Source organism: Bos grunniens, chromosome 8 (genome assembly GCF_055505025.1).
Source record: "Bos grunniens cultivar Pamir isolate PY7600 chromosome 8, Bosgru_T2T1.0, whole genome shotgun sequence".
Lineage (NCBI taxonomy): Eukaryota > Metazoa > Chordata > Mammalia > Artiodactyla > Bovidae > Bos > Bos grunniens.
This window is the reverse complement of record NC_141172.1, coordinates 84,176,821-84,194,726: the sequence shown is the minus strand read 5'-3', so window position 1 is coordinate 84,194,726 and position 17,906 is coordinate 84,176,821. Positions and strand designations below refer to the sequence as shown.

General features: G+C 57.1%; 1 protein-coding gene across 4 annotated transcripts; it reads left to right on the top strand.

Moving 5' to 3' along the window:
• The first annotated feature begins 451 nt into the window (after positions 1-451).
• Positions 452-11,730, top strand: NINJ1 (ninjurin 1). Of its 4 annotated transcripts, none has more exons than XM_086414444.1 (4): positions 452-618; positions 8,881-9,106; positions 9,908-10,066; positions 11,144-11,730. In XM_086414444.1, exons 1-4 carry the CDS (start codon positions 544-546, stop codon positions 11,176-11,178), a joined length of 495 nt encoding a protein of 164 aa, XP_086270570.1. In that variant the 5' UTR covers positions 452-543; the 3' UTR covers positions 11,179-11,730. The 4 variants fall into 4 exon arrangements, with proteins under 4 accessions (XP_086270570.1, XP_086270571.1, XP_086270572.1 ...); XM_086414445.1 differs by having other exon boundaries at positions 9,904-10,066; XM_086414446.1 differs by having other exon boundaries at positions 8,653-9,106.
• Positions 11,731-17,906: the final 6,176 nt, after the last annotated feature.

Genomic DNA, 17,906 nt, shown 5'->3' with positions numbered 1-17,906 from the left:
CCTTCATGTCCCCTTTTCCTAGAGAAGGCCAAAGTTCAGAGGGTGTGAGACCCAGGCGACTCGCAGGTTTCGTGTGCGGGGCGAGCGATGTGTTGGCGAGAGCTGCACTGGGGCCCCGCGGGTGAGTGTCATCCGGGGAAACACAAAACCACACACGCGGCAGTACCCGCTAGCCTTCATGGCGGTTAGCGAAGCGGCCTGGGAAAGGCCGGTTCTTGCCCTCGGTTTATGGATTAAAAGTGTCCACGACAGGAACGCAGAAGGCGACGTGCGTTACCACGAACACTAGAGATCGGGGACCTAACAGAAATGAAATTCAGCGCTGGTTCCCCCTGCCATAGAGGTCCACGCGGGGCAGGCCCCGGGTGGCCTAAGCCCCGCCCCGCAGCCTCCGCCAGGGGATTGGGGGCGGAGTCTGAGTGCGGCTGCGTGCGCCGGGCGGGAGGAAGGCGGGCCGTGGGCGGACCCGCAGCCGGGTCTGTGTGCGCGGCTGGGGCGCGGGCCACGCTGAGACCCGGAGCAAAGCTGACCCAGTGCCTCACCATGGACTCGCGCCCCGAAGAGTACGAGCTCAACGGCGACCTGCGCCCGAGCTCGCCCGGATCCCCGGGCGCCTCGGTAAGCACCCCCTCCATCCGTGCCGCTGTGCGACCTTGTCCGACGCCCGCCCTCTCTGAGCCCTGCTCCCAAGACTCCCAGGCACCTACAGGCGCCGACCCGCTGCGCGCCGCGTCCGCAGTGAGGGTCGGGGTGGTCGCCATGCCCCCTGCGTCCCGCCCCCTTGCCAGCGTGGTCGCGCGGAGCCCAGGGATGATCCGGGGCTCAAGCCACTCTGGAAGGTTGGGCTGGGGCGCGGGCTGTTGGCAGGCTGCCGTACGTGGCCCGGGGCAGGTAGCGCCCACACGGAGCTGCGCAGCCGTGGGGCCTGGGCGCCACCTTCACTCCGCTTTCCGCGGCCCCTGCCTTCTTGGCTCTCACACAGCGCTCCAGCTCTGCCTCTGCTCCGGTTCGCTGCGCGCTGGGACTAGGCACCGAACGGATCCCGGCCTCTGGGCTCCAGGCCAGCAGCGGGCAGACAGTTACGTCACTTACGGTGTCCACAGCGACCGCACAGTCTTGTGCTGCCCTGATGGGGAACCTGGGGCCGCTGTGGCCTCCTCCCCTCTCTCCACCCGCGGGTTCTTGCGCTTCAGCCGGCCCTGCTGGCCTTGGAGCGCTGTGAGCATGGGGGCAGGCCCTGGCAGTGGTCCCATTTAGATCCAGTACCCTGGCACCCTGGGGTCCTGTCCCACTGTTGGAGCAGGGCCACAGTAGCGGTTTATAACCGGCCTTGCCCAGGACGCACTTCCCGAGGGCCTCTGTTTGTGGCGCAGACCTGAGCACCACCCTTTGGTAACTTGTTGACATTGGACTTTCTTTTAGTTTCTGACCCCTGGGGATGGGGGCAGGGACAGTGGCCTCTCAGCCATGTACACCAGACTAAGGCCGAGACTGACCCTGCTCAGATGTGGGTGACCAGTCCTAGGTGATGCTGTAGTAAGAGGCCATATTTAGGGGGTGGAGGGCAAACATGTGGGGCAAGCAAGGCCCTGGCCTGGGGAGCAGTCCCTCAGCAGGCAGGGATCCCTGTGCTCAGGGGTCACGGTCATTGGCTTTGAGACCAGTTGTGGGTGCTACAGCCCTGTTCCACTCTATCTGAGAGCCGAGACCAGTCCTAACGGAGAAGCCATGGCCAGAGTGCTGAACACACAGGCGGGTGGGAAGACTTCCTGACCAGTGGGGACCTTGGCACTGAGCCCTGGGGTGTGAGTATGTGTGGAAGGGCATCCCAGGAGGAAGAACAGTGACAGAAGGGCCCAGGGGCTGGACCACCAAGTACATCGGGGCTGAGTATAGGAGGTCAGACCTTGCCAGCTGCAGAGGGGCCATGGAGGCTCTGGACGCTCATGTGAGAGTGGACACATTATTCCAGGGGGCTCCAGTCACAGGCAGGGAGGCTCTGGGAGAGAACGTCAGGACTGACGGCTGCTCTGCTCATCCAGCCTGGGGTCCAGTCCCACCCAACACTGCTCTCTCTCCAGCCTCTGCCTTCTGCTTCCCACCCTCAGGACCTGCCTCACTGTGCTCTTAGGCACATCACTCTGTGTCTCAGTGTCTTATTTGTGAAATGGGGTGAGAGCAGCACCTCCAACAGAGGGTTATGAAAGAAAGTAAAAGTGTTAGTCACTCAGTTGTGTCTGACTCTTTGCGAACCCTTGGACTGTAGCCCGCCAGGCTCCTCTGTCCATGGGATTCTCCAGGCAAGAATACTGGAGTGGGTGACCATTCCCTTCTCCAGGGGATCTTCCCAACTCAAGGAGTGAACCCACATCTCTTGCACTGCAGGCAGATCCTTTACTGTCTGAGCCACCAGGGAAGCCCTCAGAGGCTTGTGGTGAGGACTAAATGGGCTAATGTGTGTGAAGTGCTGGGGTGAACTGGACGCATAGTATTAACATTCCTGCCTGCCAAACTAGATCCTCTTTCAAAGATGACATCCCGGCAGGGTTTAGGAAGGGCAGCACCTTCTCCCAGGCACAATCCGCTCTCCCCTTACCCCACCATAGGCACGGCCCTCCCCCTGCACCTCACCTGGCTCTTCCACAGCCTTCCCTCCCAGTGGCCCCTGCCTGAATCTGAGTCCCAAGGTCCTGCTTGAGGAGGGGTAGAAAGGCTTGCTGGGAGGAGGGGAAAATCCCAGGATCTTCATATATGTCCCCACTTGAGCAAGAGCCCCCAGACAGCAGGATGTGTGGGCTGAGTCACCTCGATGTCCTCAATGTGCCCCTAGCTGCAGGAGGACTGACTGGGAGCCCAAGCCCAGAGCCCCATCGGTCTCAAGATGCCCTGCTGCATGGCCTTGAGCAAGTACGGACTCTCTCTGTGAACCTCAATTTCCTCTTCTGTAGAGTGGGGAAGAATCACTCACCTCCCAGGGTGACTGGGCTCAGAGGAGAGTTGTATGTATAATCCAAGGGCAGATGATCTGTCAGGCCAGAGCAGTGAGGGAACTCCACAGATGTCCACTCCACAGATGTCCCCCTCCACGTGCTGCCTACCCCTGTGGCCTCCATGCAAGGCCAGTCAGCTTAGGGCCCCTGCTGGAGTGAGTTGGTGTCTTTAGTCAATTAACTCACTTTTGGATGGCAGCAGAAAGAAATAAGAAGCGTTAGTTATATTGTGAAAATAAATGTGGCCATGCCCAGGGTTTATCTGAGGGGGCAGCTGCCTTGGACACTGCAGACTCTGGGGCTATAGCCAGCCGAGGACACAGCAGGGCTCTGGCAGGACAGGGTGCAGTGAGGCTCGCAGGGCAACATTTGGGCTTGGAAACCAAGTCCTGGGAGGGAGGGTTGCTTGCATAGCCTCCGCTGCTGGGAGAGGTTTGCTCTTTTTCTCTTAAACTCTTTTTTTGGCCTTGCTGAGCTGGCATGTGGAATTTCAGTTCCCCGATCAGGGATTGAGCCTGTGCCCCCTGCCTTGGAATTGTGGAGTCTTAATCACGGGATCACCAGGGAAGTTCCACGTTTGCTCTTTTTCTCATTTCTGCTCTCCTGGCAGATCCTGAGGCTAGCGGGGTCTTGGCCATGTTCCAAAAGGCAACTCTGACGTGGCCGCGCAGTTACTTCTGGTTAGTGGTGAGCCCACAGGAAGCAGGACTGCCCAACCCCGCTCAGCTGCTGCGAGGACCTCCCACCCCTACCCTGGGAAACTTCCCGCCAGGAACTCAGACATGGAGCAAGAGACCTTCCAAGGCTGGCTGGGCACAGATGGTGTGGGCACAGTGCAAAAGTGAGCTAGTGTGACCTGGGGTGGGTGCCTTCACGCTGAGCCCAGGCAGTGGGCACAGTAGCAGCTTATGCCCCACACCGATGGATCAGACAGATCCTACTCGGCCTCAGCAGATCCTACCTGGTCAGTTCTCAGGTCCCAGCCCAGAAGTGAGGACTCCAGAACCCCCACATCCACTGTTGCCCACTGAGCCCAAGGGGAGGGGCCCTATGCAGGAGTGGCTGCAATGGCCAGCATCTGGAGCTGGGCTTCACTCAGCTCATGCAGTTTCCGGGGCTAGTCCTCGCTCTTCCTTGTTAGGGACTTTCACAATAGACTTAATTATAAGTTGTTACAGTTCATTTGGGAGGCAGCCTTTCAAAGCCATGAGGCTGGGTGGCGAGGAAGAGGATCAATCAGTCCTGCCCTGCCCCAGCTGCGCTCTAACCAGCCACTAGGCTTCTGAGCGCTTCATTCACTCCCCATCATATGCCCGCCTGCCCATTTTATAGCTGAGGAAACTGAGCACAGACCAGTCACTCTGCTGGTCTGTGGTGTGGCAGGATGTGGAGATGATAAAGGGAAGGCTCACATCCACATCCCACCTCTTCCCAGAGCAGCTGATGAGCCTCATAAATTTTGGGTCTATGAGGGCCTTGGTCGTTCATTCTTTAGATGTGAAACTGGCTCTGGAAAGGGGGGTGGGAATTCCCACGTAGGCATCTTGTTCCATGCTTGTACCTGGGATTTGGAGTCAGTGGCAGAATTGTGGGCAGGCAGGATTGGAGGAAGTCCATAACCCAAACCTTGAGGTCCTGCAGAGATTCAGTCGGCCATGGCCCTGGCCTGCCCTCATCTCCCAAGGAAGCAGAGGGTTTACCGGCAAGAGGCTGAGGATGAGCCAGACCTCGTGGGCCCAATTGGAGGCCATGGGCAGCCTCTCCAAGCCCAGGGTGAACTGGAGGATGCGCTGTGTTGAAACTGGGTACTCTGAGTACCTCAGACCTGTTTTGAATCTTGCTTCTGTTCCAATTTGCCTCCCTGTCCAAGCTGAGGTTGCTCAGTGCAGTGTGACCCTGGGCCGGGTGGCCTGGGTCCCTGCGAGCTGCCTGTGTACAAATGACTGGGATGACGCACATTGTCCACAGAAAGTAGGCTCAAGGAGCCAGCCTTGTGGGCATCCCTGCCAAAACCAGCTCCTTCTCTACAGGCTTCTTCCTGGCTTTTAGAGAAAAGAAAAAGGAATGGCAGCCCTGAGCTTACTCAGCTTCTGAGATGCCGCTGGGTTTCAGTGAATTCCTTTTGGCCCCAGGGACACATTAAACTGGGTGTTTGATCCCTGCACTGCCCAAGTCATGGGCAGAGGTCTCAGTGGGAGGGTCCCAAGCATGGCTCCTGGCAGCTGGGTGGGGAGGTGAAGCTCCACACCTGTGCCAGATGGGCTCTGACTTCCCCCCAACTTGGGTGACCTCCTCAGGATAGTGCCTTCCCTGGGATTCACCTGAACAGTGGTCACCTCTCGGGCCCAGAGCTCTCCCCACAGCTCAAAGCCCCTCCCCAGAAGGCCTGGGGTACCAAGGTCAGGCACGAGGGAAATGAATCAACCCTGAAATCCACCCCCAACCCAAGGCCCTACACATAAAGCTTCCTGGCCTCCTCCCCAGTGTGGACATGAGGCTGTGCCATGTCCTGGGTGGCCCTTAGCTTCAAGGTGGACAAGCTGGGTTCAAATTCTGATCTGCCTCTCCCTCACGGTGGCCCTGAGTAAGCCCCCTTGACCCTTAATCTTCCACTCTGTAGAATGGGAGAACAGTGCTCTTTCTCACTGTTAGTGTACTTGGTGGGTGGTAGAACTTCCCAGACTGTGGCCTGGGGTGTACAGATGGGAAAACTGAAGCCCGGTGAAGGGAACATGTTGTCGAGGCTACACTGCAAGCCTGTAGTCAGCTAGGGCTTGACCAGAGCCCCCTCCCCACCAGCCATGTGGCCTGCAGCCTCTGGCCAGTGCTCCTTATCACTGCATGGGTTGAATAGGAAGCAGATGGCTCTGTGGGCAGGAAATATCCTGGTCAGAAGGGACATATGGGCTGAGGCCCTTGCTTGCTACCAGGGGCCCTGAGACAGTGACCAGATCCCCCAGAACCTCCTGGGATGTTTGCTCCATGGCCCTGTTGCACACCTAGGGCGCTCAACTGCAGAGGGGGCTGGGGACTTCCAAGCACTCAGCCTCACAAGTGACCCTGACCCCAGTCCTGCTCTGCAGGGCCGGAGGAGACTGTGGTGTCAGCTTTCAGAGCTTCTGAGCCCTGGCACCTGGGTTCAAATCCCAGTGCAGCCCTCACTTCCTATTGACTTTGGACAAGTTTCCTTCCCGTACAGACTCAATTTACCCCCTCAGTTTACTTCCCCGTGAAGACAAGGACTCCCTGGAGGAAAGCACCCAACTGAAGGGTGACGGGTTTTGCCCTGGGCCCCCAAGGTGGAGGACAGGGGGCCACAGGCTCCCTGTGCTGGGGGCACTGCTGCTGCTGCTGGCATTGTGTATTTGAATGCGTGTGTGGTTGCATAGGCGTGAAATATTTATACAGCTCAAGAGAGTTCAAAGTAAAAGAGGAATTCTCCCTCCTGCCCAGAAGCCTCCACAGTTAGCTGTGTGTGTGTTTGCTAATGAACACACACATGTATATTGTGTGTATGTATGTACACGTATGTGTACATGTATCCACGTGTGTGCATGTACATGTGTACCATGTATACATGTTAGTGTATGCTTACATGCGTATATGCATTGTGCTTCTGTGTATGTGTGTATAGATGCGGGTGTATGTGTGTATGTGCTCATGAATGTGTGCATTTGTGTGTGTATAGCTCCCCTGCCCCCCAGAAGGTGGAAGCTCCTTGGAAGACCTGCGTCTGGCTTTTTCTCTGGGATTGGGGATTGGGGTGAGCACTGGGGTGGCCTCAAGGAAGACATTTTGGTGTTTCTGGTTTATGAAACTTAGGGGCACATGGCCAGCAGGCCAGGGCCTCCAGGATGCCTGCACCCAGTGGAGCACATACATGATGGAGCATGGGCAGCTGGGCCACTTTGCAAGAGCAGAGCTGGGAGACAGCGTGGGTGCTTTTGAGGCAGGGCACAGACCCTGGGGAGGAGTGGTGTGCCCTGGGTATTCTTGGGCAAGGGGGGTGGCCCACCCAGCTGTGAGTGCAGTTGTAGGCCTGGCATGGAGAGTCAAAGGAGAGACCCCACTTAAAGAAAGAAAGAGGCTGCACATGGAATTTCCCTGAGAGCAGGGCCAGGGCACTGGGTTGGACAAAGGCTTTCCCAGCGAGCTCTTGGTCTAGAATTTTAAACCAAGAGGATTTGCTGCTTAAGAACAACGGACAGTGAGGGAACACAGGACACGGGAGTCCCATGCTCGCCCTCCTGAGCCTGTTATTCTAGATGAGATTTAAACTTTAAAAGATATAATGTAGTGATGACCTAGAGGGGTGGGTGGGGAGGTTGGGAGGAAGGTTCAAGAGGGAGGCAATGTATGTATACACACAGCTGTTCACTTTGTTGAACAGCAGAAGCTAACACAACATTGTAAAGCAGTTATACTCCAATTTAAAATAGAAGATATAATGTAAAAGTAGTTTTACTTCTGTAAAACTTCTGTATTTCTGTGATTCTGTAATTTCCATTGTATAGTTCTATAATCTCCATGCTTTCTCCAACTGCAGAAAGTAGAAGTTTGCCCTCCCCAGAACCCCCACCTCCCATCCCTGCATCTTTCATGAGTCTAGAAATAAGATCTCCCAAATGGCCCCAGGAGGCCTAGGCTCAGGAAGGCCTGTGGACAAGTGGCCAGGGCTGAGGGGTACAGGTTAGTTCTGGGAGGTTGGGGAGGGGCCTGGCCAGGGGCAGCTTGAAGAGGGCGGATGGGCTGGCTACCAAGAGGATGCCAGGCGGCTTTGAGTTGCCTTCAAGTGAAACAGCCATCCCGAGAGGCAAACTCCAGTCTCTCTCGGGAGAGGTGGCCTGGACTCCAGTTTCTGAGGCCAGCCTTCTGCCTAACTCCCCTCCCTGCTCCTGCCCCTGCAGAGAACCTAGCCTGCAGAGACAGTCGGCTCTGGGTGGGGCCTTGAGGCACAGAGGGTGCTCGGGAGTGACAGGGACTGGCCTTGAGGACTGGGGATGTTCTCAGGCAGAAGTGAGGGAGGAAGTAGCCGAACTTGTGTTCGCAGTTTATCAACACAAACAGGAAGGCAGGGTAAGCTCTAGAGCGTCATGACCAGTAGGGCACTCTAAGGGTGACCTCGTGCTTATCACGTCATTATCACGTAATGACGGATCAGGAGGAGACTCTGGAGGCGTAGATGTGTGGTGGCCTGGGTGTGGTGATGGTGTAACGGTGCACACTTAGCTCCACACTCCTCAGGTTTTCATGTCTATTATGTACAGCTTTTTGTGTGTCAGTCACATCTCACTCAGTAAAGTGGTTTAAGATTGTTTTTAATAAAAAAGTAAGGAAGAGGCTAAGTTTAGCTGTAGATTAGAATACTGAGGCATCTCTTGAGCACCTGCTGTGCGCCCGCACAGCTGGGAGATGGCCTGGGTGGATCAGCCATCCCAGGAAGTCTTATTTCACATGTGGGCAAGTGTGTGGAAATCTGGGATCCAGCTGCTGTCACGTCACCTCCCTGGCACCAGTCACCTCCTGAAGGGAAGGGCGGGCAGGGGCACGCAGGGGAGGCTGCCAGACGGCCCCACCCATGGCAGGCAGATGGTTGGCAGCATTTTCCCGTCTAAAACCAGAGTGTGTGCTGAGGTTGTGTTTTGTTTCCTTTCTCTTCCAGGACTTGATTCCTAGGGTGGGTCTTGCAGGGCTGTACAGTCTCTTCTCTGGGCCTATTGTTCTGTTAATCAGCACATCCCTTTCAAGCCTCATCTGCTGACCCAATCTACTCCCACCTTCTTGCCAGTACCTAGGAAGGAGACCAGGCTCAAAGTAGGGGACACCAGGGTGGGCCCGGGCCCACAGTCCCCTGCTGCAGAGCCTGGCCTGACCACCCCACTCCCTGCAGCCTAGCCGCTGGGGCAGGAACCAGCCCATCAACATGAACCATTATGCCAACAAGAAGAGCGCAGCTGAGAGCATGCTGGACATCGCACTGCTGATGGCCAACGCCTCCCAGCTGAAGGCTGTCATTGAGCAGGGCCCTGGCTTCGCCTTCTTCATCCCCCTGGTGGTCCTCATCTCCATCTCCCTCGCGCTGCAGATTGCTGTGGGCGTGCTGCTCATCTTCCTTGGTGCGTGCCTGGGCAGGGGGCTGCAGCAGCGGGAGGGCCCTGGGGTTCCCCTACCCTACAGCCAGCTGATTCTGCCTGCACACACTCTGGGATGGGTCACACATTTTGCAAGCCCTCACGAGCTGCACAGGAGCCCCAGCCCACCTCGCTAGGCCAGATGGTCCAAAATGGATTAACAGCTCCCACTGTGGCCCCCAGAGGGCCCCTCATGTCTCTATCCTTCCACTCACCCAAGCTGAGGACACAGGAAAACATCATAACCATACAAAGAGTTGACGTGTATTGGGTGCCTACTATGTACCCACTAGTCCTTAGGTGGGCTATAGGGACCAGGTGATGGTCCTGCCCCCCAGGTGAGGGTCAGGTATAGAAGCAGCACGTGTTTGGGCTCCCCTCCACCTGGCTGCATGACCTCAGGCAGGCTACGTGACCTTGTGGGCCTGTTTCCTTGCCTAGAAAGTGGGCGTAAGGACAGCCTTGGGTACGTGTGGGAATGGCTTATCACGTGCCAGTGCTCAGAATGGTGCTTGCCTGTGTGTGTGCAGTACCTTGTGCCTTAGAATGCAAGCCTGGGCCTCGGGCCTCCCACCTTCCACTTTGTGATGAGGCGCCAGGCCCCTCTGAGTTTCTCCTCACAGAGCAAGCGGGGCTGCAGCAGTCAAGCCAGAGATAGCAGACTGCCTGGGCCAGGCCCCATTTTTGGCAGTGTTTTAAAGCAGGCATATCTCTCTCTGGGGGGGCAGAAGAGGGCCCCATGATATCTCCCAGCCCTGAGCAGTGCCTGCTCCCTCTCACAGTTAGGTATGACCTCAACAACCCTGCCAAGCATGCCAAGCTGGACTTCCTCAACAACCTGGCCACTGGTCTGGTCTTCATCATCGTCGTGGTCAACATCTTCATTACTGCCTTTGGTGTCCAGAAGCCCACCATGGACATGGCACCCCGGCAGTAGGGGCTCAGGTGAGCTGGCAGGGCCGTCAAGGGTCTGTTCCTCCACGAACCCACCCGCTGACCCCACGGGGCTGCTGACTCAGCGTGGGAAACTCAGGGTCTTTTGTGCAGACCGCCCGTGACTGCATCTGTCCTTGCCCAGGCCTTGCAGGGTGGGTGCCCCTGGGCATGTGCCCCCCTACACCACACTCAGCCCACTGTCCTTGCTCAGAGAGACCCAGTGCCTGCCCACGGTGACCCCACTTGGGAGCAGAAGCCACAAGCAAGTCACGTGAGCCTCGTAACACACTCAACAAGCCCCTCCTATAGGGAGGTTGTGGGGGCTCAGAGGCAGGCAACCTGGATTGTCACGAGGGCAGATGCAGAAGGCTGGCAGGTCTGGCATGTGTCCTGGCCAGGGTCACACAACACAGGTCCACGGGGCCCCGGACCCAGCAGTCCTCAGGCCTGCCACAGAGGTGAGGCGGGTGCCATAGACAGACAGCAAACACCTGTGTGTCAGGGACGTAGGAGGAAACCTTCCAGATTGACCAAGCGGATGAAGCAAGATGCTGGGAGCAGGGCCTTTGTGTGGCCCTGTTGTGAGTATCTGGCTTCCACTTGCCCCTGCCATCACTATTGGCCCCACCTGGCATGGATTCTCTGCCCAGCTGCTGGCCCCAGATTGCTGTTCAATCTGTCCCCTGTGGAATCCTCTGGATGCCAGCCTGCTGCCTCACTCATCGCATGACAACTGGGCCACTTATTAATCACCTGCTGTGTGCCCCCAAGACAGTCTTGAGTCTCCCCAAGCATCAGCCTAGTGAGGAGACCTCAAGGTCCCCACGGCACATGTCCACCCACCAGCCCCTGCTCTCAGGGGTGCCCTGTCCGAGCGTGCTGGGCCAGGGTTTTAAACCCTGACAGTGTCCCACGGGGGGACACTGTAGTTCTCCCAGGTCAGAATTGGGCTGACTCTGGAGTCAGAGTGGCCCCGACATTTATGGGCTGGTTAGCAGACACCACGCTGAGGCAGGGTCACCAGAACAGAGCTGGAGGCTCCTCCGGCCTTGGTGACTCCATGCCTCCCCTCTCCCTTCTCTGCAGGTGCCCCTGGATCATGCCTGGCCACAGCTGCCTAGACGCAGGAGGTGCCTTGCCCTTGAGGCCCATCCTCCTGTCCACGGGATTCCTCTAAACCACCGGAGCCCAGGCTGGCCCCGCTGGACTGCATCCAAATAAGCCACACGTGCTCAGGCCACTCTGGCCACACAGGGCCTGCCCCGTCCTCAGCTGCTCCTCCTCCTGGAGCATGGAGTAGCCAGGCCCAGAAGATAGAACTGGTGAGCCTTCAGCAAGGGTCATCGCTGCCGTGGACATGCAGCAGGCTTGGGGGTCAAGGAGCTGGCCCCCATCTTGGGACATTTCCAGAGAGACGAGGCGATGCCTGCCCTCTGCCAGTGCAGCAGCGTCCTGGCTTTGTGTGCTGCCCACCCTGGGTGACCTATGACCTCTGCACTTCCTGACCCAGGACTATAGACCATCAGTGACCCTGTGGGTCCCCCACCGTGGCCACTGACTCAGACCTCACACCTTCCACCAGCAGTGATTGGGCAGGGCTGTAGCCCCTCCTTGGGGATCTGAGCCCCCACTTTTCTATGTATAAGTAACCAATAAAGCTGATTCTTCTCCTCGTGTGGCTCCCAGAACCACCCTCCCTGCCACCCAGGCCCGGGTGCTGGACTGTGCCCCTCAGAGCCCCCAGCCTATACAGCCCTCCTCTGTCCCTCCCTCCAAGCCTTTGTTGGCATCTCCAGACATCACCCCCACATACATGTCCTCGGGGCAGTCAGCTCGATGACCCCTGACCAGACCCTCGTGGAAAGTTCCAGCACTCCCACATTTCCTGCAGTTTACATGCCCAACTAGCTCCCTTCTATACCCACGGTACTGGATCAAGGAGAGTGGGGCTGATGCCAAGCCAGCCTCGACCCTGCAGAGACACCAGTGAGGGCCAGGTGCTGTCTCTGGGGGCTCACAGAGCCGCCTCTCACATGGCTGGGACCCCCAGCTCCCTCAGTCCACCCTGTGACCACTAGGGCCTGAGCCCTCACTCTCAGCCCCCTTGTCATCTCCTTTCTGACCCTTGCTGGCCTCATTCCCTCATCTCAAGTCAGCAAAGCCCTCACCTGGGCCTTTCCAGGTGGGATACCTGAGAACCTCCAAGCAACTGGAGCCCGGGGAGGGGAATGAAGCCCCCAGGAGCTCCCAAGGCCCCTCCCCCATCACTTCTCTTGCCCTCCCCACTCTGAGCCTGAGGCAGCTCCACAGACATTCAGATGACCCCGTAGTCTTCTGTGGGGCTGAAAGATGAGCACAGAGTGATTGATAAACAAGAGTGCTTATGGGTGAGATGATCTAATCTGAGCTTTGCTTTAAAGTGAATAACTCAGAAAAAGGTACAGGGAAATGGATGAAGCAAGATTAGAAGTGCTGGGGACTGCAGAGCTGGGGCCCCAGACCCAGCTCTCTGCTCTTCTGAGTGTCTGAATGTCCCGTAAAGAAGGCTACTAAAGGTGATTCACACGTGTGATGAGATCCCTGAAGAAGCAAGACCAGCAGGTGGGCAGTGGGTGGACACGTGTTCCCAGAGGAGCCGATGAGCCTGGGGCCAACCTGGTCAGAGGGCAGATGCACAGCTGTCAGGTGGCTGGGCCCTGGGAGCAAGCAGTAGAGAGGCCAATCTCTGCGGCTGGTCACTATGAGCACCTTGGCTGTCTCATTGCCAGGAAGCAGCAGGGGTCAGTCTCCTGGCTGTGAACCTGCCCCACTACCTGGCCCTCGTGGTGGATCCAAGGTGGTATCTGGGCCCATGCCCCCAGGTCCAGCCCCACTCAGGGCTCTGCACAAGTGGAGGCTGCCCAGCACCATAGCCCTGGGGTAGCCTGAAGCTGTCTCTGGCCTGTGGTGTGTGGGATGCCTGACAGCCACACCAGGGGGATGCCAGCCTGTGTGGACCATGGAGATGGCCAGCAGATGGCTGAGTTTCTCCTTTGGCCAGGACAGGAAGTTTGCCTAGACCTGACCAGACAGGGTAAGCCCCAGATGGCTGGATGGGTCCTAGGTCACCAAATCAGGCTGGCCTCTACAGGCACTAGGGGCATTGTGCATTCAGCCGCTGACAGCCTCTGCCCCAGCTGCTCCCCCACAGGTGTACCTGACAGCCCCTGATCTCCCCACCCACCAGCACCCAGGCTCATGTCAACAGACCCGGCCCCCAACCCTCACTCTGGATGTACCCCTGTCTCAGGGCCTTGGCTTGTGCTGCAGCTCTCTAGGTTCAGGGCTGTGCCCTGAGGTCTTCCCCGCTGGCCCTCCTGACTCCTGCTTCTTGTCACTGTCACGGCGGGCCATTTGGGTTTGCTCTGCCTTTGATGTCATTGGTCACGTCACTGCCCACAGTGCCCCCCTGGGGCCCTCATCTGAGCCCTGACTACCCCCACGTCATCTGGCCCATGATCAGGGCTGTTGCCTGAGAAGGAGGGTCCTGCTCACCATCTCCCTGAAGGCTAAGGGAGGTCTGCCTGAGCTGGGGAAGGAGGTGGACCCTTAATCATACTTGTAGATCTATTTAATCTGCTCTGGCCCTTCCACTTGATGCAACCACTCAAAGCCTGTGCTCAGCACTGTGTCTGGCATACTTAGTCTAGGTACTTAGTAAATGTCTACAATAGATCCACTCCTCAAGTTCCAAGCTCTGCACATGTGTTACAGTGGCCAAGGGATAGACAAAAAAAACAGGGCCCAGAGAGTCAGTCAGGGCCAAGCCCTGCTGGGCAGCTGCCCCATCTGGGGACCCCACTCTGTCATCCCGGGGGAAGGCAGAGACCCTGAGAGTAAGCAAGGGGCTCGAGGAGTAAGAAGCAAGGAAATGTACATGCCGAGTTGGAAGACTCCACAGAGGGACACACACAGGGAAGTCAAGTGCGGGAGCCCTCAAGGCTGATGCTCCTGGACCCAGGACCAGGAGGGAGCCCTGTGGAAGGACAAAACTGTGGTGCACGAACCCCGAGGCCACGTGAGCTGGGGCTGGCCTTAAAGGAGTGTAGGATGGTCAGTGTGGGGAAAGGGGAAGTCACGAAGAGCTAGGAATTGGGGTGACTGAGGGAGCTGGGAGGATTTTGTGCTTAACTTCCTTGTTTTATAATATACAGAGATGATGATGGATGGAGGACAAAAAGATTATAGATTGATGGACAGATGGATGGAAGACAGATAGATGACAAATAAATAGGTATAGATAGATGACAGATAGGGGTAGGGATAGATGAGTCATCCCAGGTCACCCTGGGGTTCTCCTCCCCTGACTCTCCATCCCGTGTCCACCCTTCAAGGCCCAGGCCCAGTTGATCTGAGAGTTAGGCCAGGATGGGCTGGGCTGGGTGGACTTCTGCTGCAGGATTGAGTGTTTCCTTCCTTCCACACTTGCCACACCCACCCACCCACTTCCCTCTCTCTCAGGCACCTTTTCTCCCACCTGCTTTTAATGGAATTTAATTCCTCTTTTCTCACTACATTACTTTTAAGAATTCACGAACAGAATGTTCTAACATTTTTCTTCTCTCTCTCAAGTATTTATTTCCGGGGAAACTAAGCTAACTAAGCTGCTGGATCTGCGTGTGGCCCAGGGAAGATGCCCCATGGCAGCAGTGCCCCCCAGACCCTGCCCTAGGCCTCAATGCCCTCTGAGGGGATATGGGGCTCCAGCCCTGCCTCCAAGTGGGATAAGAATTGAGGTGCCAGCTGCCACCAAGCCAGCGCTGAGGGAAGGGCACCAGCTCTACGCTCCGAAATCCCCACACAGTCTACAAGATTGGGGCCCCAGGGCCCAGCCAGCAAGGACCTGACCTGCAAGTTGGTCAGGCCTGGGGTTTGTGCAGAGGTTCTGGGTGTGGGGTGGGCACTCTGAGATAGCTCTCAGAGCACTGACCTGGCGGGTTGAAAATAACAACCCCAGATTCCAGCAGTGTCAGCACCCCGACCCAGACCTTGTGCCTTCTCCCAGAGGGGAACCCTGCCTTGTGCAAATTGCAGTTGCATTTCCGGCTCCACAAGCAGCGGCCTGTTACTTCACTGGGCCTGAAACCACATCCCTGAGAGCATCTAGAGCCCTAACTGCCTCCATCACAGGATCTCTGCTCTTCACACACACACCTCCTTCACAGACACACTTCTCCTGAATGCCCCCATCACTTCCCTCCCTCCCACTCTGCTCAAATCCCCCCTCACTCCCCTCCCAACACCGGGGAGCTCTTCCCCACCCAGGCAGACTGGAGATGGGACCGTCACCCTGGCACTGTGGTAGCTGAAGTACTGTGGTAGCTGAGGATCTATTCTTCTTACTAGAGTTTGGTGGGGGACTTTCCCAGTTGAGGTGGCATTTTACCAAAGATCTGAAGGTTGAGTAGATGGGGGGGAGTGGTTAGTAGTCTTCCAAATGAGGGAATTAGCATGTGCAAAGGTGGGGGGTATGGATCATGAGCAGTTCCAGTTGTTGAGCTATGGAGGTAGGGACAGGGGACAGAAGGTTAAGGGCCTATCCCAGGGGGCCAGCAAGACTGTGGCCCTTGGCATCTTTCACACCTTGATGGACTTAATTCATTACAGGTCATGGTTACTGATGAGCAAGTAGTTGGCAGGGGGCCCTCATGGGGATAGGTGCTGTGCCTAGACATGGATGCCCCATTGTTCCACCTCCCCCAGCCCCAGCCTAGGAGTGGGATCATTGTATGGCTGCCACAAGCCAGGGGCAAGCTGATGGGAGAGGGGCCTGGCTGGTGGTCTGGGCTGTTGCCACAGACTTCAGTTGTGGGCACGGGGTCCAGGCACAGTTGGAGAAGGGGCCATTGAGGCTGGGATCCACGGAGGGGGTCCTAGAACAGCCTGAACTCAGGGGCTGCTTTGGACCACCAGGGCAAGGCCTTGGGTGGGTCATTGCTGGAAGGAGAAAGTCAGCAGTCACAAGAAGCGGCCCAGTTGGAGCCAAGGGAATAGGTGCCCTGGACTACCACAGCTCACCAGCTCACCTGAGACCTGGGACCGGCACTGACTGCCCCTCGCTCAGGGGATGGACCCTGCCACAGGGCCTTGTGGGTAAGTACCAGGACCTTCCCTGCCACATTCTGTTTCTGGGATGTCCCCTCAAAGGTCCTTCTACTTAATAGTTCAGGACTGCTAATAGCAAAGGACTATATTCCGGGGGGTATATAAGTAACATTTATTTCAGGAGATTGGAAGGCTGAGGTCCAGGCACTGGCTTGTTTTGGTGTCTGCTTTGCCTGCACCCTACACACAGTGGCCTCACTCGCCCAGATGTCTCTATCACCTACAGTCAGGCATCTGGCGCCTTTACCCAGTGGTGCCCTTTACCTAGTTCTGTCACTTTCACTGGGCATGTGTCACTTTTACCCAAGCACGTCTGTCAGAGAGCAGGACAAACATAGTAATACCTCGGCATCTGTCCAGGAAGCAACTTCCCCTGGGAATCAGGATCTTACCTGTTTAGTGGGTGGAAGGGCTGCAGACTGGACAGGATGTGCTGGGCTGGCCTCAGGGTTCTGCTGACCTCCTACCTTCTGAGCTTGGAGTCCAGAAATTAGTTCCTTGGCCTGTATGGCTAGCCAGTACAGTGGGCACTCTCTGCAGCAGTAAGAGCAGTTTACACGGGGCACTGTCTGCAAGGGACCTGGAGTGCAGTGCATCCTTACAGCTCTGAGGAGGGAGGGGAGTGGATATGTTCACAGCATCGCTCACCCTAGACCCTGAGTGAGGAACCTTCATGTGGTTCCAGCCTTTGAGGGCTCTGTTCAGTTCACATAGCCCAGGGTGCTCATTTCACCCAGTGAAGGTCTGTTCCAGAGGAACATGCTCTAGCTGCACCTTTAGCACAGCTTTAGCGGTTAATTCATGAAGCCATTTCCAGAAAACAGCACTTGGAGCAGTGCTATCCAGCTCAGGATATCCATGCTCAAGGAGGGGTCCTGTCTCTTTGAACAGATGGGTCAACTAATGCTCAGAGTCTGGAGACACACCCCCCAGGACTGGCAGGGCAGAGATGGAAGAGCTAGTGGTAAGCCGTGATGTCCTGGGCTTCAGGGCGGGCAGGAGGGCTCCTCTGCCTGGCTCTCCCATGCCCTGGCCCTCACTTTAATGTCTGGGCATACAAATGAGTGAATGAACCCACAGGCTGACTGAATGAGGGCCAGACACCACGTCGTGAAGCCAATCCCTCTGCTTCCCATCTTGTTTCCCTCCCACATGCTTTGAGAGACTGAGACACGGGAGTGGAACCCCTCCTGAGGGCCTGCCCAATGGCAGCATCTTTCCTGGTGTCAGCCTGCGGTGCCTCTAGAAATCCCCTATGGAAAATGCAAGCACATGATGGTTCTCAGGTTGACATACTTCTATTTCCCCAGAAAGCGGCTGGAGGGGAAGGAGATGACAGAGGAAGGCAACGGGGAGAGGGATCCATCGGAGCCCGGCGCAGGCCCCAGCGGCCCATGCCTTGTGCGCGCGCACATGTGAATCTGAGCACTGTGCACACTTCTCACATCTGTGTGCATGTGTGTGTGTGAGCGCACGTGGGGAGGGCACTCTCGGGTGCTGTGTGGTCCTGGGCGCTGAGCTCACTGGTAATGAGGGTGGTGACAGGGCTCTGCAGAGGACAGGGGCCATGCAGCCACAGCCTGGAGGGCAGTGGGCACTCACGGCCCAGCAGTGGGGACTCGGCTCATGGGGCCCCCAGGGCCAAAGGTAGAGCACCAAGCCCGCTTGGATGTGGACACTCACCCTTCTGTGTCCACAAGGACTT

Excerpts from the sequence above, each read along its gene's own strand:
- NINJ1 (XM_086414444.1), top strand. The coding sequence starts at position 544 with ATGGACTCGCGCCCCGAAGAGTACGAGCTCAACGGCGACCTGCGCCCG. Across the intron at positions 9,107-9,907 it reads CGTGCTGCTCATCTTCCTTG|GTATGACCTCAACAACCCTG; the intron begins GTGCGTGCCTGG and ends TCTCACAGTTAG. Across the intron at positions 10,067-11,143 it reads CCCCGGCAGTAGGGGCTCAG|GTGCCCCTGGATCATGCCTG; the intron begins GTGAGCTGGCAG and ends CCTTCTCTGCAG.